The 24,627-nt window shown below is 38.1% G+C and overlaps 5 protein-coding genes across 5 annotated transcripts; 1 reads left to right on the top strand and 4 right to left on the bottom strand.

The window, feature by feature from the left end:
- LOC18767506 (scopoletin glucosyltransferase) lies at positions 318-2,217 on the bottom strand. Its single transcript, XM_007200927.2, has one exon. It carries the CDS (start codon positions 1,984-1,986, stop codon positions 535-537), a length of 1,452 nt encoding a protein of 483 aa, XP_007200989.1. The 5' UTR covers positions 1,987-2,217; the 3' UTR covers positions 318-534.
- Positions 2,259-4,365, bottom strand: LOC18766834 (abscisate beta-glucosyltransferase). Its single transcript, XM_020553752.1, has one exon. It carries the CDS (start codon positions 3,713-3,715, stop codon positions 2,270-2,272), a length of 1,446 nt encoding a protein of 481 aa, XP_020409341.1. The 5' UTR covers positions 3,716-4,365; the 3' UTR covers positions 2,259-2,269.
- Positions 6,635-8,395, bottom strand: LOC18767270 (abscisate beta-glucosyltransferase). The gene has a single exon (XM_007201711.2). It carries the CDS (start codon positions 8,283-8,285, stop codon positions 6,789-6,791), a length of 1,497 nt encoding a protein of 498 aa, XP_007201773.1. The 5' UTR covers positions 8,286-8,395; the 3' UTR covers positions 6,635-6,788.
- On the bottom strand, positions 13,202-17,162 carry LOC18767709 (CBS domain-containing protein CBSX1, chloroplastic). Its single transcript, XM_007201206.2, has 7 exons — positions 16,495-17,162; positions 16,341-16,405; positions 16,004-16,064; positions 14,930-14,979; positions 14,120-14,235; positions 13,718-13,775; positions 13,202-13,605 (listed from the first exon to the last, which is right to left on the bottom strand). Exons 1-7 carry the CDS (start codon positions 16,778-16,780, stop codon positions 13,537-13,539), a joined length of 705 nt encoding a protein of 234 aa, XP_007201268.1. The 5' UTR covers positions 16,781-17,162; the 3' UTR covers positions 13,202-13,536.
- LOC18768344 (polyadenylate-binding protein 8) lies at positions 19,248-24,563 on the top strand. Its single transcript, XM_007201135.2, has 9 exons — positions 19,248-19,950; positions 21,406-21,524; positions 21,621-22,277; positions 22,379-22,456; positions 22,784-22,873; positions 23,103-23,240; positions 23,482-23,655; positions 23,735-23,938; positions 24,133-24,563. Exons 1-9 carry the CDS (start codon positions 19,695-19,697, stop codon positions 24,376-24,378), a joined length of 1,962 nt encoding a protein of 653 aa, XP_007201197.1. The 5' UTR covers positions 19,248-19,694; the 3' UTR covers positions 24,379-24,563.

Below are 24,627 nucleotides of genomic sequence, written 5' to 3'. Positions count from 1 at the left end.
TGGAAAGGAAATGGAATAGAACTTTTATGTAGGGAAAAATATGGGCAAATTCTTACTATACAAAATCGAAAGCCTCTGATCATATTAAAATATTATATATCAATATACCAATATATTATTAGACTAATATATATGTATCAGAAAAGTAGATAAAAGTCCTTCCGAAGGATATCACGATGCCCCTATACATGCTGTAATTGCTTAGCATGATGAATAGTATAATAATATGATAAATGAACAAGATAAAAGAAAGGCAGAGGGTTTATCCCTTGCAACGATGGTGGTGATATCAGAACAAGAGATAATCTCGAGCACACTTGGTTGGCTAGTTGCTTCATCCAGCATCACTGACTCATCACATCTCTGATGATAGCTATAATGATAGGAATTACAATGTAGTTACGGTGGACATTCATAACCTTTTGAGTTTACAATAAAAATATAAAATAATATAAGATAAATAACCCAACACCCCATCTTCCCTGCAACCCCTTCCCACCAAGTGAAATCTCATTTTGTATGTGACTTCCAACTTTACCTATGGGAACTCAACTCTTCAATTAAAGCATTCAAATCAAAATGGGATGATCCTCCTTTCTCAATAACCCCTCTTGCCTGCTCTGCTAGTCCCTTGGATCTGCTTCTCATTTCCTCTGCTTCCTCACCCACCATAATCTGAGTCACAGCTTTCTCAATAGCTTCCCTCTTGACGCTGTCACCCTCAACTCTTACCCACTTCTGATCACCAACACCAACCCCAATTTTCAACACTTGGGTCACCAACTTGTCATTGTAAAATTGCTCTGCAGACAATGGCCATGTCACCATAGGTAACCCAGCAGCAATTCCTTCCAATGTGGAATTCCACCCACAATGAGTCACAAATCCCCCAACAGCCCCGTGATCAAGAATCAGGACTTGTGGAGCCCACCCTCTTATGATTAGCCCTTTTCCTTCCATCCTCTCTTCAAACCCTTCAGGCAACCAATCCTCTTTGCCCACATCATCATCATTTTTGCCTCTCCTCACAACCCAAATGAACTCCAGCCTAGTAGCCTCAAGCCCAGCTGCAATCTCCTTCAGCTGAGAATTACTGAATCTGGCCATACTCCCAAAGCACACATAAACCACTGAATTGGGTTTCTTTGAATTAAGCCACTTCAAACATTCATGCTCATCAATAGAGACTTCCTTTCCTCTATATGATTTTTCCTCATTGTCCCTGTTGCACAGAGAAAGAGGACCAATATGCCATGCCTTCCTCCCCAAGAGCTTTCTGTAATAATCTGCATAAACGGGTTCAAGTTCATAGAAACTATTGACAACAGTACCATAGCTCCCCACCTCAGAGTCATGAGCTTGTTTCATTAACTGGGTAAAGTCATTTTCAATATTCTCCTTCAGAAAATCAGGCACTTGGGCTCTTGTCATCTTGATCTCCCCTGGAAGATTGGGAATCACAAAGGGTTCTGAATCAGATGACATGTTCTTGAAAGGCTGATATCGCCTCACACAATCTGATGCAGCCAAAGTGAAGAAACTAGTCCCATGAAAAAGGAGCCTTGGAATGCCAAATTTTGCAGCAGCGTCAGTTGCCCAAGGAAAAAACATGTCAGCTACAAGGCAAGACGGTTGGTCTTCAAGTAGCAGCCGTTCGAGTGGTTCTTGGAGCAAGCCCAATGCTTTAGAGAAATTATTGGCGAATTCTGGTGTGGGGAGTGAGTCCAGATTCTCACACCCTTCTGGCAGCCCAGCCTCTTGAGAAGGGAACTTGATGGTTTTGATTTGGACTTCGATGCGGCCGGAGTTGGTTTTGCTTGATCGGGTGGCTTTAGAGAATGTTGGGGCGTTGAGAGGGGTTGTGATTATGGTTGTCTTCACTCCTTGTGCTGCAAATAGCTTTGCCATGTCTGAGACTGGTATCATGTGCCCATAAGCCATGAAAGGCAACAAGAATATGTGGAACTCTCGGTTTTCACTACTCATGCTTGGGACTAGAAATGAAGATGAAGAAGTGTAGGGTTTTAGAAAAATTCGGGTGGTGGTGCTTTTTGGGTTTGTGTTTGTGTTTGTGATACTGGTATGGACATGAAGGTCACATATAGAGGATGTACATCACTTACATACTGTTCTGGCTACCTATCCTAACTCAAGCCAGTCCACCCGTCCGCTGATATAAAGTGCATTATTGCTACAACGTTTCTACAAATGCGACATGTGATTATACAGCATGTTGGCCCCATTTATGGAAAATCAATAACTTTGCTGACTAATTCTTTCTCAATGATTTGAGCTCTGAAATCAAAGCATCCACCCCTTCATACGAGGAACCACCTTCTTCGACGGCTCTCCTAGCCTTCTCCGCAAGCGCTCTCGCTTGCTTCCTCATCTCCTCCGCCTCCTCACCGCCACCCATCACCCTACTCACCACCGCCTCCACCTTTTCTCTCCCCACCAACTCCTCCCTCTCCGCATTCCACGACAGCCACTCTTTGCTCCCAACCTGGACTCCAATCCCCAACACATCAGTTATCAGCTTCTCATTGTAGAATTGCTCCGCCGACAGCGGCCACGTCATCATGGGGACCCCAGCAGTCACACTCTCCAACGTCGAGTTCCAGCCACAGTGACTCATAAACCCCCCAACAGCGCCATGCTCCAGCATCAATATCTGCGGGGCCCATCCCCTTATCAAAATCCCTCTCTTCATCTCCATCATTCTCTCTTCAAATCCCTGAGGAACCCAATTCTCATCGTCCCCAACACGACCTTCTTGTGCGCGTCTGAAAATCTTCCCAACAACCCAAATGAAATTGTGGGCCGAGGCCTCGAGCCCATGAGCGATCTCAACGAGCTGGGCGGGCGGCAACCGAGCCAAGCTGCCGAAACTTATGTAAACGACCGAGTTGGGTTCTTTAGAATCCAACCAGCTCAAACAATTTCGGAGGCTCTGTCCATCAACAGAGGCTGCTTGGCCTCTCTCAGTCTTATCGGCATTGTTTCTGTTGCACAGAGAAACTGGGCCAACAGGCCATGCCTTTTTCCCCAACACAGTCTTGAAATACTCCACATATTTTGGCTCCAATTCATAGAAACTATTCACCACAACCCCAAAAGCCTTCTCCTCTGCTTTTCCAACTTTATCAGGAAGCCCTGGTTTGTTTCTTGCAAAAGGGGGCAGCTGAGACCGCGTCAATTCGATCCTATCAGGAATTTGAGGCACCAGAAATGGCTCAGAATCAGAACCCAGTTGCTCATGCGGCGCGTATCGGCCAATACACTCGCTGACGCAGCGAGAGAAGAATCCGTTTCCATTGAACACCACCCGTTTGATGTTAAGCCCGTCGATGACATCAGCCGCCCAGCGGTGGAAGACGTCGATGACGATGCAGTCGGGTGGGTTTTGGGTGAGGAATAGCTTGAGGGGTTCTCGGAGGACGGAGGTGTCTGTGGAGGGGGTTGCGGACATGGGGGAGTCGGGCGAGACGGCGTCGTTTGGGAGGTTGAGGACACGGATGGTGATCGGTAGGTTGAGGCTTTGGTCTCGGCGGATGGAGCTTCGGAAGCGCAGGGCGTTGGCGGGTGTGGTGGTTAGGATTGTGGCTTTGGCTCCTTGGGAGGAGAAGACTCTTGCTATATCTATCATTGGGATTTGGTGGCCTCCTCCTATAAATGGGAAGAAGTACATGACAACTGGAGTTTCTGATGAATCCATGGATGCAGAGAGAGAGAGAGTGAGATTGAGAAATGGTTTTGGAGGTTAGGGTTTTAGGATGGAGACAAAATAGGAGGGAGAGGTTGACTGTTTGATGGGTTGTCAACGTGAGCTTCTTTGCTAGGGCCACTGTATTTAGTTGCATTCGTGTATTTTCTTTTTCAAATTTACATTTTTAATCCTTGTTATTTTCATTTTCACAATTCAGTCTGTACATTTTGTTTGTTGCAATTACGTCCAAATCTTAAACTCCTTTAAATTAATAGATGGAATTAGTTGTGGTGTTATACAACCATCGCATGTGACGTTATTTTTTGTCATTTCAAAACGTTTGCAATCAGTCCAAATTGTAAGATTTTTTTTTGTTTTTCTTAACAACATTTTGATATAATCGATATTAGGGGAGGAGAAAATCGAACTTAAGACCTTAAGTTCATGAATAAATACTCTTAATTACTTAAATTACAAGTTACGAGTGCTTGTAACAAGTCTTTTTTCTTAACAATATTAAATTTGTATGACATGATTGCTTACTAGATAAAATTGTTGGTCTAAAATTGTCAAAATTGAAATACATTTCTCAATAAAAGAAAAACTTTTAGGTTGTTTCTAGTATGATTACAATTTTGCACAAATGCTTATATATTAGAAAATATAGCACCGATATAATATTATAAGGTAAGCACCACATTAGTGTTGTGCAACGAATCATTATGAGCCCACTACAATTTTATCATATTGGTCTTGCTAGGCTAAAGGGCCGTCTATTTAAGCCCGCAGGCTTGGTGGATTTGTTTGTTTTGGGGCTTCATGCCCCCTTTGTTACCAAACAAAAATATTAAGAATATCATCCGTATTTGCAAAAATAAATTTAGTTTACCAACCATAACTCTTAACTTGTGGATGAACCAACTGGTATCATGATCAATATCGAGCTCGTATTTATCTTTGGACGAAGCTTGCCCAAAATCCCACACATACCAACGAGAAGGATTGTTAGCATTCGTCGCACATGTTAGGGCGTGTGAGAATATGAATGTAAAAAGTCTTATATTAAAAAATTAAATAATTTTTAAAATTTTTATAACTAGTTGGGCAACTCCCCATGTAACTTTAACTTTCTTCAGAAAGCCGAATGCCACTATTGCCATTTGTCAACCCACCAAAAGTAAAAGTTGTCCCTATACGTGCATGTTCAAAGTTCAACTTCCTTTTCTATTGTTTTTCTTTTTCTTTTCTTTTTGCATAAAATATATCAATGATCACATGAAACTTGATTGCTTTTGTCATGACATGACATATCATAATCTAAGGGGGAGAGAGAACCAATGGTTTGTGCGTGTGGTAATGCCTTTGACAACATTACTCCCTTCACTTTCATGCTACTTATAGTTAGCCAATCATACTTCTTTTTACAGCAAGGAAAAGTGATCGTTTAGGTATACTCTATTCAAGCGCCACTTCGGCCTCTTTTACTTAACATGCATCAATCTTAAGTCCAAAATTGCAATGGGGCCTCATTGGAATAGATAAAAGGTTTGTCCTCGAGGGTTCATTAGAAATTTTGCCACTTTTTGGGTTACATGTAAAGGAGGTCAAATGTAGAGAAGCGATTTGAACTCTAAACTTGCGCGTGGTAGAAATACTCACTATCATTGGAGCTACAAGTTTCTTTTTATAAGTTTTTCATACAAATAATAATAGTGCCTAATAACACTCAAATAACATAGTTAAAAGGAATAAAACTACCTTAATAATATTGACACACATAAAAACTCAATGTTAGCGTATAAATCCAAAGTAGGATATATATATATATATATTCATTTATCTCCCAAATTAATATCAGTGTGCGAAAATAATTTATTGTATGTATTTGATACACCACGTAGCCTGCCGATATAGTATATTCAATTCACGCAATAATTTTTAGAGGGGATTAAGAGCATCACCATTCTAAAGAAAAACATGTGGGGAATGAGTGTTGCTAATCATTCATGTGAGCCAATATTATAACTACGCGTGCACAAATGTTGTGCACCACGTGTGGAATATACTTATCTCTTTCGTTGAAGTAAAAGGTTGAGGGTTTGACTCTTATTAAATAATATTGAAGAATTTATTTTAAAAATGAATATTTTGCTACATATTCATATTTATATGAATGACTTACATCGTTTGTTGTAAAATATATAAACAAATATAGGATCTTGTACGCACAAAGATTGGCCATCTCACCTATAGCTGTTGGTGAATTGTGAATTACATGTTTATAGAATATGCGATCAACTATGTGATTAGAAAATATATGTGAGATGTAATACAACAAAATAAGCACCACATCAATGTTGTGCAACGAATCATTATGAGCCCATTATTAAACTTGATTCAACTCATTAGATTAAACATGAATTGAATCAGGTTAACTGAACTCATTTAGGTATGGGGTTTTATCTCGAAAGACATTAATGTTATATTAGTAGTGAATCATCTATTTTTATATTGTACATTGTTGTGATACGTTTTTTTTTTTAATGTGAGGTTATGTTTGTCCACGTCTATAGCTTGTAATATGACAAAATCCAAGCCAAGATAATTGTCCATTACAACCCCTACACTTTCAAGTAAGTGTGACATGGTCCATCTATTGTGTTTCCCCATGTTTGTGTCGTGCATGTTCATGTCATGAGAAATTATCCTAAACCAGAGATTCAATTCAATTTGTTATGCATCACAATATGAGAGAAAAAGAAGATAAAAAGATATTCGCATGACTTCAAACTTGTATGATATAATCACAAGGTGAGCTTTATTTCTACTTTTGAGAAAGTGTACCACACCATATAAATGTAGGATGCTTAATTGCCCCAACGTCAATCACAAGAACACATAGATGTCTAGATGTGCTTCATGTAAGCATTTCACTCTAATAATAGCCCTACATTTCTTTATTTGAATAATGGAGGAAGTACAATAAAATAAAGGAGTTGGTGAAGTTAATGAAAACTTACAAATTTACAATCCAGTCCAAATTAATCATTTATTGATGACAATGAAACAACGTCGTACCAAATTACACATGACCATTTTGATTTTTCCGGCGAGACTTGAGCTCAGCTATGAAAGCATCAACATTTGCATAGGAAGAGCCGCCTTCTTCAAAAGCTCTCATGGCTTTGTTTCTATACTCAGCTGCTCTCTTTCTCATGCCCAGAACTTCAGCTTCTTCACTGCCCATTAGTCTGTTCACAACTTTGGCTACTTTCTCACTCTTGATGGTCACTCTAGGCAGCTCCGTCAATGGAACCCAGTGCTCATTTCCCATTGAAATCCCAACCCTTATTACATTGAGAATGAATCTCTCATTGTAAAATTGCTCAGAGGAGAAAGGCCATGTGATCATAGGCACACCAGCTGTGACACCTTCAATGATTGAGTTCCATCCACAATGGTTCATATAAGCCCCAACTGCTGGATGTTCTAGAATCAGAAGCTGAGGAGCCCAGCCTCTGATTATGAGCCCTCCTTTTGATTTTGTAACTCTTTCTTCAAACCCAACAGGAAGCAGAACACTTTCTACTTGTTGCTTCTCTCTGGATGAATAATCTAAAATTCTCCCAATCACCCAAATGAAAGGGTGGTTGGAGGCTTCAAGCCCATGAGCAATCTCCAAGAGCTGAGCTGAAGTGATCCTTGGCATGCTTCCAAAGCTGATGTAAAGAACAGAGTTGGGTTCTCTAGAATCAAGCCAATTCAAACAACTGTGCTCATCAATGGAGGTTTTAATACCTCTTTCAACTTTGTCAATGTTGCTTCTGTTGTGCAATGAGACTGGCCCTATGTGCCATGTTTTTCTCTTCATCTCCTTTTGAAAATAATCAGCATAAGCTTGTTCCAACTCATAGAAGCTGTTGACCACAATCCCATAGCTTTTAATCTCACCCTCCAGAGCCTCATTGAGGAACAGAGTGAAGCCATTTTCAGCTTTGACATAATCTGGCAGCATTGACCTCTTCAGCTCAATCTTGTTGGGCAGGCCAGGCACAACAAAAGCCTCTGTTTCAGATAAAACTCTCTCATGCGGTGCGTAGCGTCTGAGGCTCTCTTCCACGCAATGAGAGAAGCAACCACTCCCATCGAACACAATCCGCGGAATGCCAAGGCCATCAGTGACATCTGCTGTCCAAGGATAAAGCCTGTCGGAGACGAGACAGTCTGGTCTGATCTCACAAAGGAGCTTCCCAAGAGGGTCTTGAAGTTTCATAGCAGCCATGAAGAGCTTGATGAACATGTCACCATTAGTGGTTGTGAGCTCATTTTCACAACCATTTGGTAGGCCAAACTCTTCTGATCGGAAATTCAGAGTGTGGAAGCCAATATCATAGCCTAATTTTTGGTCTCTGAGGATGGGGCTTTGAAAGAGGAGGACATTGTGAGGGGTTGTGACAATGGTGGCCTTCACTCCATGAGATGCAAAGAGTCTGGCTAAATCTATCATGGGGATCAAGTGACCACCAAGAATGTATGGGAAAAAGAAAATTTCAAGTTTGGGTTCAGCTTGTGAATCCATTTTTTAGTGTATAACAATTGCACCTAGCTAGCTCTAGTCTCCTCGGCTGAATTAATTTATAGTTCTTGCTACCTCCTGGCTTGGCTTGTAATGCATGATGAAATTATTTATACCGCACTTACTGATAAGGTTATTGATCTATTTAGGACCTATCTATACAAATGAATTCCAAGTTGTTACAATTATTTTATGCAGCATTATCGTATATGATAAAATCATTCGTACCATATTCATCGATTACATTGCTAATTTTATTTTTTCATAGAACTGATAATTACGTAAAATCAATCTTACATCAATGAGTAATGTTGTTAGGTGATCAGACACACTTATGTACAATGAGTTATCATATATGTGAGAGTAAGACTCATCAATATATAAACAATGCATATCGTTTATGTAACGTTTGTTATTAATAATGTAATTCGTGAATGTCGAAAATGATTTTGTACATAATTGGAAAATAAAAATTAAAAAGAAATTAATATACAATGACAAAGATTTATGCATGTGTATATGTTTTTTTTCAACTTTTTGTTTATTTGCAGTCGGTTGTGCATGTGACATTGGTTGCAAAATGCAGTGGTATAATAAAGTCCTTGATTTTTTTTTTGGCCGAAAGGTGGGAAATAATAAAGTCCTTGATTCATTTGGTTCTGTTTCTCTGCTTCCTACTTTGGGAAAAGATCGTATCCACAAATTTCATCTGCATTATGAGACTTATTAGTTATAAAAATTGGACCCAAAATGGCCACCAATTTAAATTGCTGATTAAATACTGAATACTCGTTTTCAATCACACCACACATAGAAAATGAAACATCACAACAAGACTTCTGGTTTGGGAAGTTCATATATTAATGGCTCTTAGAGCTGAAGTTATCTAGCATAAGACAAGATAAGGAGCTGGTTTTGCCTCGCTGTTAGCCCGAATAAAAATGAGCCCCACAGCCACAGTCAGTTTTTGAATAAAATAAATAAATAAAATAAAAAGGGACGCCGCATTTGCTGACTTTTCCAGCCTTTTTTGTTTTGTTTTGTTTTTTTCCAATTCCCAACTAGCTGACTTTTTTTTTTCTTTTATTCATCACCTTCTCACCTAAAAAATCTCTCAATTACTCTAAACATTTCTATGTTTTTCTTCTTCTTTTTTCATTTTGCCCAAAATTGTTATTCCAAAGTATGGCTCAATAATAAATTTTTATGTTGCTTTGATTTTTATCACAAATAAAATAATAATAAACTAAAATAAAAAGTTTCAGAGTTTCAACCCTAACTCCTCACCACCGTTTAGAACCACAAAAAATTTGAGAAGTTAGATTTTATGCACAGTACCATTTTAATGGGCTAAAACAGGACCTAGCCAGCCCCTTGCATTAGACATGCTCTCATCATCAACTCTCTCTACCATCTCATCTGTTGGATCACCAAAGAACATTCAAACCCCCTCCTCCTCTTCCTGTCCTCACTTATTGTACTTACTCTAATCATTTTGACTTAACATACACGTGAAATTGTAGGGAGTATAAAATTATTAAACAAAACTACGCGATCAATAAATAAATTTTTAACATAATTTTTTATTCAGAAAAACTATGGAGTTCCCTTAAGAGAAAGAAACAGATAATAAACTATTAGCCCCCTTTTTCCTTTTTCGTTTTGATAAGGTCTATAGCCCATTTTGCCAGGAGGACTTTGTTTATATTTTGGAGATTGGAATAAATATATTTTCTAATAGAAAAGAAAATGCAAGAATTGATATTTGAAGGGTTGTATTTAAGACGAAATTGTCATCAATATAGCTATATTTGAGACATCATAAAAAATAATTTAACACTTGCTAATTAGTGTTTTAACTGGACAAACTAATGGGATATTACAATTTGTAAGCCTCTGAATTTAGGCTAATTCATCAAATTAGATGAGTTAACTATCAAGAGTCCACACAGAACATATATAAAATTCATGGATTTAGGGTTTTGGTTCCATCTATGAACCAATAGACTGCAAGTTAGATCACATTTTATACTATCAAATAATTATATATATATATATATATGATATAAATTATTCACGCAATCAGCGCGGGTGATTGTCATTAGTATTTCTCTAATTTAGGAAGTTAAGTTTTAATTACGTGAGATGTCAAATCATATTAATTTATAGAGGTTGGAAATGGTATTGCCAGCTATATCAAAGCAACTAGAAGAGGCTCAAAATCAACAGGAAGATGCTTAAAGGGGTCTTCGATCTTGATCATAAAGATTTCAATCATTTGGATACCTTGAAAAAAGTGAGAGCTATATATGTTTTTGGTGCAATGCAGATACATGTGGAAGAATGAGAGGTACTCGTTGTGCTGAAAGTCCTATGTTGATGGAAGCTTATTTATGAGGTGCCTTAAACATGGGATATTCTAAAACGCTCCTTTAAAAGCTTTACCAGCTGTAAAGGCTATGGTTTATGGAGGCCTGTGTCTTGTCAAAAAATATGCGGAATCCGGAGGGATCATGTCAAATAATTTAACAGTATTCTCTGTGATAATAAACCCCATGTTCGAGAGTTTTGGAGGCCATGGCTTGGAAATTTTTTTTTTAAAAGGTGACTTTGCTCTCTACCAGGGAAAAAGCTTTACAGTCTGTCAGTCTGATTTCCATGGTCAAGCTCGTCTGGTAAGATATGATGATATGGAGAGAAAATCTATCTTTGGGAGGGCTGATACGTACAAGATACACAAAAGATCTGCTGATTTTTTATGTCAGGGGGTTGCTTCCTGAAGTAGAAGTATAGATGCATCCCCAAAACAGAAATGTCTTTGTATTTAGGTAGAAGGTTTTCTAGGGGTCTGTTTGTTCATTGGCTGGTTTTGAGCCCTAATTAACCTACGTTAGTTTTATCTGCTTGGTTAATTCTTAATTGTATGTAAGCATAACTTCTGTGTAAGACGTCATGTCTTTTTCAAAGACATGATGTCAAGCATAGAGCCGGAATGAATGAATTTTAAGTGTCACTCCTGTAAAAAAAACAAAATAATATAATATAATAGATCTCATACGTCGGTGATACATAATTGTATCACCAACTCGTTATTTTCACCAATGAATGGTCCTACTTTATTCATCATATCATCATCACTTTCATAAATTCAAACAAAATAAAATAATTTGATCTTATAATTCGGTGATACATAATTCATTGTATCACCAACTCATTACTTTCACCAATGAATTGGTGATACTTTATTCATTGTATCATCACTTTCATAAATTCATTGTATGAATTGGTAATACTTAATTCAACCATGAAAAGGAAGTTCTTTTGGTTGAAATTAAGTTATTTGAAAAGTGATGAATGGCCGATGATTCAATCCAACAGTTATGGCCTTAAACTGGATTTGTAGGCCAAAAACATTTTGCCAACGGGATGTCTAGTGGACAATGACATTGATCTGTAGACCAATAGTATTAAATTCGACACATTGGTAGTGTGTGTAAGAAACTTCAATTTCCCTCATAATTTAGATTATCGTTTATATTAAAATAAAATAATAACACTTTCAAACAACCAAAAGCATTTTATAGCATTTTACAAAAATAAAAAAGTGTTTCTAGATTATATAAACACTTTATGATACTTTTTACATGAAGCACTTGAATTTTAATAAAAACTTCAACGTCCTCCTAGTAAAAGTGCTTCCAACAATATAAACAGATAATTATTATTACTCTATTTTTTTTAATCCTTTTAATTCGAATCATTACATTATTATGAGGTGCATGCACAAATTCAAATATTTATCAAATGTCCAAAACCAGTGTAGTTGCATGTAATATAATCAACTAGTGAAGAAATGCGAGTGTTGAGTCAAATTGTTAATTCTCAGGTGCAAATTCCACTTCATAATAAAAGAGGCCACGGCACGGGTGATGAGACTCCACTCAATGCCAATAAACCTCAGATGGACCCGAAAGGCTTTTCTTTTTTCTTTTTTTCCCGGTTCGAAAGGTTGGTCAAGCTAAAACACACGGGAAAAGCTAAAGAAAAAGTTCAAACAATTAGCTTTAAAGATGAAAGACTGAAGTTGGTAGCTAGTTGTTGTGGCAATGGCGGGGTTGGTGCTAGTGTCGGACCTATTTAGGCTCAAGTGCACCTTTCTTGCCGGAAAAATTATTATAAGTGCTACATATTGCAACTCTGCTTAACCTGAGAGGTGCACTTTAGGTGTCCGACAAAAAGCCTAAACAAATTTAGTCTGTTGTGTGCTACACTGCGTTGCCAGCGCAATTGTTTTTTTGTTTTTGTTTTTTTTGTTTTTAATTTTATAAACCCTTGCCAAAATTGCACCTCTACTATAAAATTTATAAATCCACCAGTGATTGGTGCTAGGAGTAATGTGGTGACTCGATGGGGGTAATGATGGTAAGAGCAATGGTGACCATGATCGGCGGTGGTAGTGACGGTGATCATGGAGGCAGTGGTGACCATGGTTATATTTTTTCAAAACTCTTCCTTCAAATTTAAGAAATAACACATTTTAAGTGGAACTTAAACTTGTGATTTGTTCCTCCCACAATCCATATGTTAGTGTTCATATAATTTATAAATCCCGTTATTTTAGAAATTAGTACACGCCATTTTAGAAATTCTGAGGTTTGTCCAAACAATCCATACATAATTTTCCTCGAACTTTAAGAACTATATTGGACCAAGCTAGGCTTTGAACATCACTCTTCTCAACTAGAATTTGGTGATGCCAAAACAAAATCCTAGTCTGTAAATCATTCTGATAAGCAATGTACAGGGTCCACCGGCCCGCCCTACCAACCCCCCCCCCCCCAAAAAAAACCCCAAATGAAATTATTCAATTTTGTTTCAACCACCCATTTATATGGCTGGTTGATGGAAGCATGGAGAGATATGGGGCAAAGCTCCTCATAAACTATAAACGAAATAATCATTGGTTTTGAGGTTATAATGGTCTTTATAATACAAAAATTTGCCATAGGACAACTGCAAGTCACAGATCTGACCCTAGAAAATGTTGATAATTTTACAAGCCTAAATACAAGTGCAACCATATTATAAGGCAATCTATACCATTAAGGACAGCAATGATGAAGTTTAAGTGGCCTCTTAATACCTGCAATGACAAGCAGTGTAGCCTATGCCTTGCAGAAATAATTATGATATCAATGAGACTTAGCTCATTATGCATGCCTATGAGCTCCGCCAATGTTCCCCTGAACTAAACTCATTTTTCACCAGCACGTTTTATCTGTAGGGCAGCTTTAACAACGTTTCCCCTCGTAATGATCCCAACCTTTTGCAATGGAAGAAGAAACCAATCAGAAAAAACTTGCAACAATATAGCATCCAACAAATAAGATACCTTTTTTTCTAAGAAGGAAAAAGGAAAAGAAAAGAATCATTACCAGCTTCCCCTCACTATCTACAACTGGCAGTCGGCGATATTTTGTTGCAAGCAACAACCTAACAAAATACAAATGATGGTTTTAGCTGACTGTACTTTGAACTGCATCGAACTGTACATTTCAGATCATTCTTGTCTTACTGTGCATGCATAGCTAACTTGCTACCACATTTTAGCATGAAAAGACACAATCATCACTTCCACAAGTCAGAGAAATTCTATGAGAAATTTAAGTTCCATTCCAACTAAAGCTCCACAATAGTCATAAGAAAAATCGTAGCAGCCTGCCACCCATACTTTCATTCTCAAATAAAACAATGTAACACAAATGAAACATTTCTACTACAAGAAATTTTCACTGAGTAACAAAACAGATATTAGGGAAATTAGTTAAATCCATTACCTAGCAGCATCTTCTAGGTTGGTGGTTTCACGAACAACAAGTGGAGCAGGTGTCATCACGTCACCAACAACTTTGCCGTTGGTCTTGCTAAGCAGTTTCTGTATCTCGTGGAATGTCTGCCATACTCATCCAGATTTAGAAAGCAATCAATGAAGCAACTAACAGCACATCTGATCTAAGCATTATTTTAAATAATTTGTAACAGGACAGCTTCAATTCTAGGTGACAACATGTCTCTCACTTTAGTTTTAGTGGACATTCTTGCTGATATATAGACTTACACTACTCACTCAGTCACACAAGTGGATAGTACAAGTGAAAAAGAATTAACAAGAACATCACATAAATTCTAAAGCTCTATCCAAATAATGAATCCAAATAGTACAAAGATATCTAATTCCCTTCCCCAATGAAGACACCTCTTCTTCTCAATCATCAAAATTCTTCTATTTCTTTCTCGCCATACCACCCACAAAGAGGCCACCACAGCACGGTTCCACAGAGTAGCCCTTTTTTAACTATAGCAGCCATATCTCCGAAGAATTCCCAACTCCAACTGTCTTGCAAAGACAGCCAGAAAATGTGCCTAGTGTGGCTGTGGCTACACGATCAACATGTGGTGTGTACATATGCACAATTGGCATGTTATAATATTTATATGAAAATTATCAGGAGTAACAAATCAATCTTATGATCCAACGTAAACGAAAAAGATAAATCCATCATAGTGTAGTAACAAAACAGGCATTGCAATAGAGATTCCTTGTAAATACAAATACAAAAATGTGTGGCAAAGAAAACTTTACGTACTTTCCAAGAACTATCAACATCTGGAAACAAGTTTGTGTCACTTTGACCACCTGGTAGCATAAAAAAATTCAAATAAGTTTCCATTCATTTCACCCTAAAAAACAGAAAAACAAACAATAAGAACAAAATTATAGACAGCAAAGCACCGCCTAAGGCAGGCCTTGAGGACAGCCAGGTGAGGCATTCGCCTCAGGTCCCCAATCTTTTAGCTTACAAAAAGGCGCTCAACCCAAGTCCAACCCCTATGTTAACCTTTAGGCCCAAGAACTTGCATTAATTAGTCATTTTGCAGCTGAAAATGTGGAGAATTCAATGTTTTAAGTGATACTTTGCTGCAAATGGTTCATCGCTTTACGGTATTATAGCTTTGAATTTATTTGGTTTTTGTTTTCTCTTGTGAATTTTACCAAGCTCTGGAGCAAAAAGACCATATTTATCTTTCTATGGCTTGGTAAAAATTACGATTGAGTCATGACCTTACTCTAATTAAGAAACTTTTAGTAGTAAATTAGAGTAATTACACATACGCAAATTTTGTGCGAGTACTTGTATCTTTTATATTTGTCCCCACTTACCAATTTTAATTTCTTTCATGTGAATATATGTATGGAGGCTCATTTTAGGAGTTTACCACATGCCCCAAAAGGCAAAACCACACTTATAGCTTGAAATCCAGAATGCATAGACCCTGCTACACATGGATTAGTTATTTTAAAGAAAAGTCCAATCATTTAGTGAGTTAATACAACATACTGCAAAGCAAGACTTAACCAAAGATTCAAGTAATACAGATGATAAGCTGATTACTTGATCACTCTGTTCATTTTTCACTATGTGCACAACCTAATGTTTTAGATATAAATTCTTGAACATTTCCTTAGAATTCAATAACCAACTTTAAGATTCTTCCTAACAGCAGACCAAACTCAATAGATACATTAACCTGTTAAGATTGTCTATTATGATATGACAAACCAGAATTTCTTGTCGTAAAAAGAAACCCAAAACCAGGAAGCAAGAACAAATAAAATTTTTTTTTAAGTTTAAATCTTCGGATCATGAAACACAACATACCTTTTATGTTTCCAGATATGGAGTCTAACGCTAACAAGTCATAATCTGAAACAACACCAACCTGCAGCAGTAGTAAACAATCCCTCAAATCAAGGTGTATGGGAGCAACACAAACCCATAAACACAAAAAGCTAAAGCAATTAAAATAAAATACCAACACAAGATAAGCCTTGTTAACAGAAGGAGATAGCGATTTGCAGCAAAAACTCTTACTCTTTCCTTATAAACCTCTACTTTAATATCATTTATATGTATAGATATAGACTTCAATTACACGATTTATATATGAAAACACAAAAAAGGAAAGTAAAAAGAAAGAAAGATAAGATTTACTTACGAGTTTCCAGTCATCGTCAATCACAGGAAAGCCGGTAATTCTCTTCTCCACAAGAGCATCCAATGCTGTAAACAGAGAAAAAAGAAGCAATCATCAATCAGAAAGCATAGACTCGAGCTTGAGCTCGAAGGTTTGAGCTTGCGGCATACTATACCTTGGTCGACGGTCGTGGAGGGCTTGACGACGTGCAAATACTCCTTAGTGGTCATGAAATCGCCGACGGTGAAGGTCCCATTTCTGGGGAGGGAATTGGAGGCGACTCCGGCGGCTGAGGAGGCGAGAACCAGAGGCCGGAACTGGAGGCTACGGCGTCGTTTGGAGAGAGCGAGGAGAGGGAATCGACGAAGCGGAAGAAGGGAAGAGCTGGGAGTTGCAGAAGAAGAAAGAGGAGAGTAATTGGGGAAAGTTATGGGGACAAGGATTGAGATTGAGCCCATCATGGCAGAGCAGCGCAGCTTTTGATTTGATGGAGCTCAGCTCACCTAAGCAGACACCAAAGCAAAGAGCTAATTTTTTAAAATTTATTTACTCTTTTTAAATAAATAATTATGATTTTGTTGTATTTTTAATTCTGGAGAGAGAGAGAGAGGGGAGGCTCTGCTGCTGCTGCTGGTGGGATTTTCAGATTTCTTATTGAGAGAGAGAGCATGTAGTAGTTTATTATATTTCTTTTTCTTTTTTTGCTTTTTGGGTTTCCGTGTCAAGAGGAAATGTTGGAGAAATGGAGGGAGAGTAGGACCACGCCCGTTTGGTCGCTTATGACTGCTTTCCACTAATCACGCGCCGCGCCGTTTTCAAACTTTTCCTTCCTTCCTTCTCCAGAGTTGCGGCTCGGAATGTTTGAGTGTTGGACAAGTTGGCATGTTGCAAGGTAAATCCAAACCCAATCCGTCCCATCTAATTATAAACCCTAACACTTCAAAAAGAATGATATCATACTAACAAAAATTACGATTACGCTAATACGAAGATGATAAAATCGTTTACAATTAAATTTTAATTTTAGCCCCCAATCAAAAAAATTCTAATTCTGCTACTAAATTACGGATTGATATTTCCCACTTTATATTACATTGTAATTATATTGTAGTACTGAAATACGAAAAATTACATGATAATTAAATCGAAATACAATTCGGTTGTTCTTCGCCATTATTATTTCTTTCCAAATATCATAATAATATTAGAATCGTGGACATGCAATGTTAGATGATGTTGATTTTTCCTGCCAATTCGGTACATGCAACAATCTATATGTTGTCAAATGATGGGTATAGCTTAGATTTCGCAAATAAACACATTTTTTTTATATGTTTCACAAGCTAGATGGTTCTGTCACTTCCACATACACACCATTGAAAATGTCTGCATACATTTCGCATTTCAATCCATGTGTCACTCTCCATGTTCAAACCTCTTGACAATCCACATTCCATTTTTCCACTTATCTACTTTCTCATCGAATCTTGTTTTAATATCCTTTCTTTGTTGAAATTTCTTCGGCCTAACCCTTCTTCCCTAAGCTAAAAAAAGTGTGATGCTCGATTTATGGGCGAAACAACGCTTATATTAGGGTGGGCTCTAGTTCAATGTAAATATTTACAAACATAGAAATTTGGTATTAATCTTTAGGAAATTCACTTCAATTGGTGAAAATTATCTCATTTCATCTTAGCAAAAATTGGTCTACTCTATCACCACAACTCCTTATACAAAGTCAGTCAACCATCCACATATTATAAACAGAAAAAGAGAAGTCCACCGTTGACTCAAAGTAACCAACTTAGTGTCAATTTATAACCTCCTAATGCTCAATGCATGAATTTGATACAATTCTTGTGGGATACCTAAAAGGCTAGAATTTGCACGTGCAAAAGCTCTTTTTTCTTGCCCATTTTTATGGGTTCAGAGTCTACTGCTCCACCACTTGTGTATTTGATGTACGTATCGAATTGATTTTAGTTTAAGGCTGAAGTGAAGTCGTGAAGCATCACACAACCTTTGACCAGATACATAGAAATTGAATATGTAATCATTCCTTATAAAAAATTATAAAAATAAATAAATTCATTCTTCCAGTTATTGTGAGAACAAGAAAAGTCCCTTTACTCCTTAAATAAATTGAAGAAAATTGAATATTTTTTTTTACGCTTTTGTACAATCTGTCGGTGTTCTCCCGGAAACGTTCTTGGATCTTCTCCTTCACTCTCGGAACATTCTGGGTTTTTTCTCATTCACAAAATATTCTTGCGTATATATGTTGAGTATACGTGTATATGTACATTAACCAATGTCATATTTGGTGTTCAAAAATGAATGTGAATAAGATAAAAAAGTGAGATACATTTTTCTCATTCACAAAACATTCTTGAGAGCCGGGACACGAAACCAGAACTCTAGTGCTAATGAAGAATACTTATTATTTTCAATTCAATTAAGTGCAAGCCAATAATGCCTCCTAATTCAATCGTACATCATAATCTAATCCAATTATAGTTAAGTCACCATGCATGGACTAAATATGTAACAGTCATAAAGAATAATTTTGTAAGCCACGAATGCAAAGTAAAAATAGTTTTTTCCGATGTGTTGTGTGTGGACTCACCAGTAAATCAGCATATCACGCGCTTACATGACTCGTGGCATCTGCCCGAGAGCCCGACGGCCCCCACACCAAACCCCACAAGACAAGACCTATCTTAGCATGACTCTATCTAGAAAATCTAACGTTACCAGTAGTTGTACCTCACAACTCACATTCTACACATCTCAGCCGTTGATCTTACACATACGACCTCGTCATTATGGGCCCACTACATCCAAATCAACGGTCCAGATCGCCTCCTTCAGATCATCGTAGGGCTCACCCAAGCCCACCCAACTATATCAACACTCACAGCTGCAAGTCCCACCCTTTTAGTGCAGTTCTTCCAGCTGCCCGCAGCAGGAAAAAAACAATCTTCCCTATTTTCTTTCCTTCCCTTTCTCTCTCTACATTTCTCTCTCATCACCCACAGACTTATCTCACGCGCCGCCACCCACCGGCGGCCTCTGCCACCCTCCGTCGGATCTCCGACTATTTATCCCTCCACTCCCTTCCCTCTCCTCCCTACCAAATAAACGAAAAAAGCAACCAAAAAAAAAAAAAAAAGACTGAGTTTTTCCTTTTCCTCAGCGGTTTTTTATCGAGCAGTTGGAGAGCGTTTAGTAGTTAGTGTCTTTGTTGGCTTATTTTATCTTCCTCGGATTTTCTGGTGCTGAAATAACAAAGAGGAGAGGGAAGATTATCGGAAAACTAAAGAAAAAATTCAAAAATTTTGAAAAGAAAAAAAAATTTAGGCTTTTCTGTTGAAGATGGCGCAAGTTCAGGTCCAGGCTCAGAATGCGAACGCAGCGGCGGCGGCTGCGGCTGCGGCGAACGGTGGTGCGGCCAACCAGTTCGTGACGACGTCGCTTTATGTTGGGGATCTTGACCAGAACGTTACAGATTCGCAGCTCTACGACCTGTTTAACCAGCTGGGTCAGGTGGTTTCGGTTAGGGTTTGCAGGGACTTGTCCACCCGGAGGTCGCTTGGCTATGGCTATGTCAATTATAGCAACCCACAAGATGGTAAGTGGTTTTGATTCACTTTATTAGGGATTTTGAAGCTCATTTGTATGTTTTTTTTTTTTTTTGGGTTGCTTACTGTTTCATACATGATTTAGATCATGGATGTTTTCTTTCTATTGTAAGCTGAATAAGATGGTTGTGCATGCCATATAGGTGGCTAAGGAGGCTAAGTAAACGTAGCCCAATGTTTTAATTTTTGTATGCAAGTTACATCTTTTAGGTGTGGTGACTGGATCCATTTGTATTTAACAGTGTTTGTGCAATTTATTGTAGAAAGAAAAGGCAATTAAGTGATAGGTACGCGGTAGTGTTGATTGTATAAGATGTAGTTTTTGCAAACAGGGATTTCTGTGAGGTGGGGGAAGTGAATTCGAACATGTGTAGTTTATTGATGTAGTTGTGACTTCCTGCAAGCATATGCTTCAGATTTCGTCAAAAAGACTCGTGGGAGAATAATAGGAAATTTGTGGTTGTCAATATATTATGGGGGGCAGGCATTGAGCAGAATTACTATACGAGTAAATTAAGGGGTTAGGCTGAAAATTATAGGTGCATTTGGATTTAGCATTCATTGTTTTGTAATTACAAGATATATTTTCCTCAGATATGAAACATGGTGCTTTACTTTGTATGTGCTCAATTTTCTCGTTCAAGTTTTCCTTCCTGGTGATGCATTTTAACAATAATGAGTCTGTGCCTGTTGGTGGGGTTTGTAATGCTGAGATTCTGGCTATTATGTTGGACTCTTGTACGATTTTTCTTGTCTTCTTGTCACGCCTTAGGCCTTCTGTTGGGGTGTTCAGTAAAGGCTCCCATTTTGGCTAATACAAGAAGGAGCATAATACGCCCTGAAATTGAATTAGGCTACTGTCATATTATGGTTCCTTCCAGCAAAGGACCTTTCCTTCACCAACCAAGCTCACTATTAACCAGGAATAAGGTTGCTTAGGTTTATAATTTTAAGAGTGTATACATGTTTTCCATTTTCTTACTACTCAATGCACTAATTTGGTAGGTGTTATGTGGAAACATATTTGGAAGAAACATAGTGACCTTGGGTTAGAAACCCATTTAATCCTTTACCCATCCTTTCTGAGATATTAAATTTGCAATATTTTTGGTTTCACTGTTTATAGTCTTGTTCCCTACAATGATCAGTTTAGGACTTTTCAAGGCCTCTCTTAAAATCTTAAATTGAAAATTTTAGTCACCTAGAGCCCAGAGGCTGTCGTGACTGCACCTGTTAGTAACCAAAGAGGAGGATAACATAGGTTGGTTCCTGTAAACAGTGTCATGCAGAGAAACAATTAAGTTGAATATTGTGTTTTGTTATTGAAACAGAGATTAGAGATGTCTAATATTCTTTCCCTTCGTTTCTTTTGCATCTTGTGAGATTTGTCAATGCTCCTTTTCCTTTTGATTTTTACTTACATTTTTAGTTGGAATTGGTGGCAGCTGCTAGGGCATTGGATGTTTTGAACTTCAGTCCTGTGAATGGAAGGCCCATTAGGATTATGTATTCTCATCGTGATCCTAGTATCCGCAAAAGCGGGGCTGGAAACATATTTATTAAGGTATTCATGTTTTTAATGTTTTAGGAAGCACCATTATATGTTTATATGTCACAGTTATCTCCTTGCTGACACTTTCACTTGTATTACTTTTGTCAGAATTTGGACAAAGCTATTGATCACAAAGCCTTGCATGATACCTTTTCTGCATTTGGAAACATCCTTTCTTGCAAGGTGGCTACAGACCCCTCTGGCCAGTCAAAAGGCTATGGCTTTGTACAATTCGACAATGATGAAGCTGCCCAAAAAGCTATAGAGAAGTTAAATGGTATGCTTTTAAATGATAAGCAAGTTTATGTAGGGCCTTTCCTCCGCAAGCAGGAAAGGGACGGTGTTTCTGACAAGTCAAGATTCAACAATGTTTTTGTGAAGAATCTATCAGAATCAACTACTGAGGAAGACTTGGACAAAATTTTTGCTAAATTTGGAAAAATCACTAGCGTAGTGGTGATGCGGGATGCAGATGGAAAATCGAAGTGCTTTGGGTTTGTCAATTTTGAAAACACTGATGATGCTGCTAGAGCTGTTGAGGATCTAAATGGAAAGAAATTTGATGACAAGGAGTGGTATGTTGGGAAGGCCCAGAAGAAATCTGAAAGGGAAAATGAATTGAAACAACGATTTGAACAGAGCATGAAAGAGGCAGCAGACAAGTATCAAGGGGCAAACTTGTATGTTAAAAATTTAGATGATACCATAGGTGATGAGAAACTTAAGGAACTGTTCGCTCCATTTGGTACTATTACCTCATGCAAGGTGTGGTCCTTGTTTTAGATTGCAAAGCACCTGTGTCATAATCATCATTCATTTTGCATTGGTATGGCCTAACAAAACTCTTTTTATTCACATGTGAGCAGGTCATGCGAGACCCTAGTGGAATAAGTAGGGGATCAGGTTTTGTTGCATTCTCAACTCCTGAAGAGGCAAATAGAGCTGTAAGTTTATTTTTTATATGGATTAATGGAGTGCTTGTCCTATTCAGAAAAAGGGAAAATATTTAGTAAAACAATTTTGTTGTTTTTTGCTGCCATGACCAACTGTGGAAGTGACATTCATGGCTGCCCTCATCTATGCCCAGAAAAAGAAAGTTGGGGTTAGGAGTTATGGATATTTTTAGAATTGCGGGTGTTATGAGTAATGTGTGGGATGGGGATAGAAACACTCTTAATAAATTTCTTTTATTGTTTTTTTTTTTTTGGGTCAGACAAATTTCTTTATTGTTGGAGAAGTAAAGATATATGTTTTTTTTTCCTGTTCGATAGCTCTTGGAAATGAACGGCAAAATGATTGTAAGTAAACCTCTCTATGTTGCACTTGCACAACGAAAAGAAGATAGAAGAGCAAGGTTGCAGGTATGTCTTCTGCTGATCCTCGAACAAAACAAACTTTAAGTTTGGCCCAACATCAATTAATATATAGCTCCTCTTTATGCAATGAGTTACTTTCCTACAAGATCGTCAATGTGGGTTGTAGACAAAAAGCATCTAAGCGATACTTATCCGTACTCTGGTCACGTTCTCTTTTGTTTCGATATTGACACATTAGTATTGTCACGTGTTATTGCGTTTACTGCTTGCACAGGCCCAGTTTTCTCAAATGCGGCCAGTTGCAATGGCACCTTCAGTTGCTCCTCGTATGCCAATGTACCCTCCTGGTGGTCCAGGTCTTGGACAACAAATATTCTATGGTCAAGGTCCACCTGCTATCATTCCTTCCCAGGTGACCAGAAATTTCATATTTTTCCCATTTAACAGTCATTTTTATTTATGGGGTAGACATTAAACATTCTTAGTTAAACTATTAACATTTTTGGGTATTTCGTACATTTTTGCTGTTTTCAGCTGTAGATTAGTTTGGATTATGTACTTGCATGATTTGGTTGCAGATTAAGAATTCAGTAATGTTGCCTCATTACCTTTGAATTTTTTTTTTTAATGATATTATTTTGTTTCCTTTGTAGCCTGGATTTGGGTATCAGCAGCAGCTTGTTCCTGGTATGAGGCCTGGTGGGGCTCCCATGCCAAATTTCTTCGTGCCAATGGTTCAGCAGGGGCAGCAAGGGCAGCGCCCTGGTGGCAGACGTGGAGGCTCTGTTCAGCAAAACCAGCAACCAGTTCCGATAATGCAACAGCAGGTTAGATGCATGTTGTCTCTAATGTAGTCTTTAGTATTTTGGTTTGTTAACATAATTTCTGATGGATTTTTAATGACAGATGCTTCCAAGGGGGCGTGTCTACCGTTACCCATCTGGTCGCGGTTTACCTGATGTTCCCATGCCTGGTGTTGCTGGAGGCATGTTTTCTGTTCCATATGACATGGGTGGCATGCCAATGCGTGATGCAGCACTGTCTCAACCAATTCCAATAGGGGCTTTGGCTACTGCTCTTGCAAATGCTACACCGGAGCAGCAAAGAACGGTATGCTTTTGCGTTTCTTTGTCCTTTTATTAGTCTATGCTAGACATTTTGGACTTTGTAGTGCTTACCAGATTGTGTTCATTGTTTTGATTACGATACAAAATAAGTATGGTTGTTAGATTTTTTTTGGCAAGTAATTTTGTCCTGGTTATTATGCTATTAATGAGTTTTGTCCGTTTGGTGGAAATTTGTAGATGCTGGGTGAGAATCTTTACCCACTCGTGGAACAGCTGGAACCTGAGAATGCAGCCAAGGTTACAGGCATGCTTCTGGAGATGGATCAGACAGAGGTTCTGCATTTGCTGGAGTCACCTGAAGCTCTGAAAGCAAAGGTAGCTGAGGCTATGGAAGTTCTGAGGAATGTTGCTCAGCAGCAGCAAGCTGGCAATGCAGCTGATCAACTTGCCTCATTGTCACTCAATGAAAACCTGGTGTCTTGAGAGTTTTTTCTTTCGCATGATGGATTGAGACTCAAGTAGGTGTGTGGTTTTGATAGTGTTTGAGAGGAGTTTCTTGCGTAGGTACTAGAAACTGGTTTTTGTCTGTTCCATGAGCTTTTGGAGTTTATGTTGAGATTGTGACGTTTATGCATAAATATTTCTATGCACATCTGTTGCTTTCCTTATTTTTTCTGTGCCAAAGGTGGTGGATGGTGATTAGCAATGTCATTTCCATGGAAAAAATTGTTG

Source organism: Prunus persica, chromosome G8 (assembly GCF_000346465.2).
Source record: "Prunus persica cultivar Lovell chromosome G8, Prunus_persica_NCBIv2, whole genome shotgun sequence".
NCBI classification, from domain to species: Eukaryota; Viridiplantae; Streptophyta; class Magnoliopsida; order Rosales; family Rosaceae; genus Prunus; species Prunus persica.
The sequence above is the reverse complement of the archived record's forward strand: the minus strand, read 5'-3'. Positions and strand labels throughout refer to the sequence as shown.

Bases quoted from the DNA above. Each gene is read 5' to 3' on its own strand.
- LOC18767506 (XM_007200927.2), bottom strand. From the start codon at position 1,986: ATGAGTAGTGAAAACCGAGAGTTCCACATATTCTTGTTGCCTTTCATG.
- LOC18766834 (XM_020553752.1), bottom strand. From the start codon at position 3,715: ATGGATTCATCAGAAACTCCAGTTGTCATGTACTTCTTCCCATTTATA.
- LOC18767270 (XM_007201711.2), bottom strand. From the start codon at position 8,285: ATGGATTCACAAGCTGAACCCAAACTTGAAATTTTCTTTTTCCCATAC.
- LOC18767709 (XM_007201206.2), bottom strand. From the start codon at position 16,780: ATGATGGGCTCAATCTCAATCCTTGTCCCCATAACTTTCCCCAATTAC. The intron at 14,980-16,003 runs GTATGTTGTGTT...TTATGCTACCAG, and splicing joins CATATCTGGAAACATAAAAG to GTGGTCAAAGTGACACAAAC. The intron at 13,776-14,119 runs GTAATGGATTTA...GTATTTTGTTAG, and splicing joins AACCTAGAAGATGCTGCTAG to GTTGTTGCTTGCAACAAAAT.
- LOC18768344 (XM_007201135.2), top strand. From the start codon at position 19,695: ATGGCGCAAGTTCAGGTCCAGGCTCAGAATGCGAACGCAGCGGCGGCG. The intron at 22,278-22,378 runs GTGTGGTCCTTG...ACATGTGAGCAG, and splicing joins GTACTATTACCTCATGCAAG to GTCATGCGAGACCCTAGTGG. The intron at 23,656-23,734 runs GTTAGATGCATG...TTTTAATGACAG, and splicing joins TTCCGATAATGCAACAGCAG to ATGCTTCCAAGGGGGCGTGT.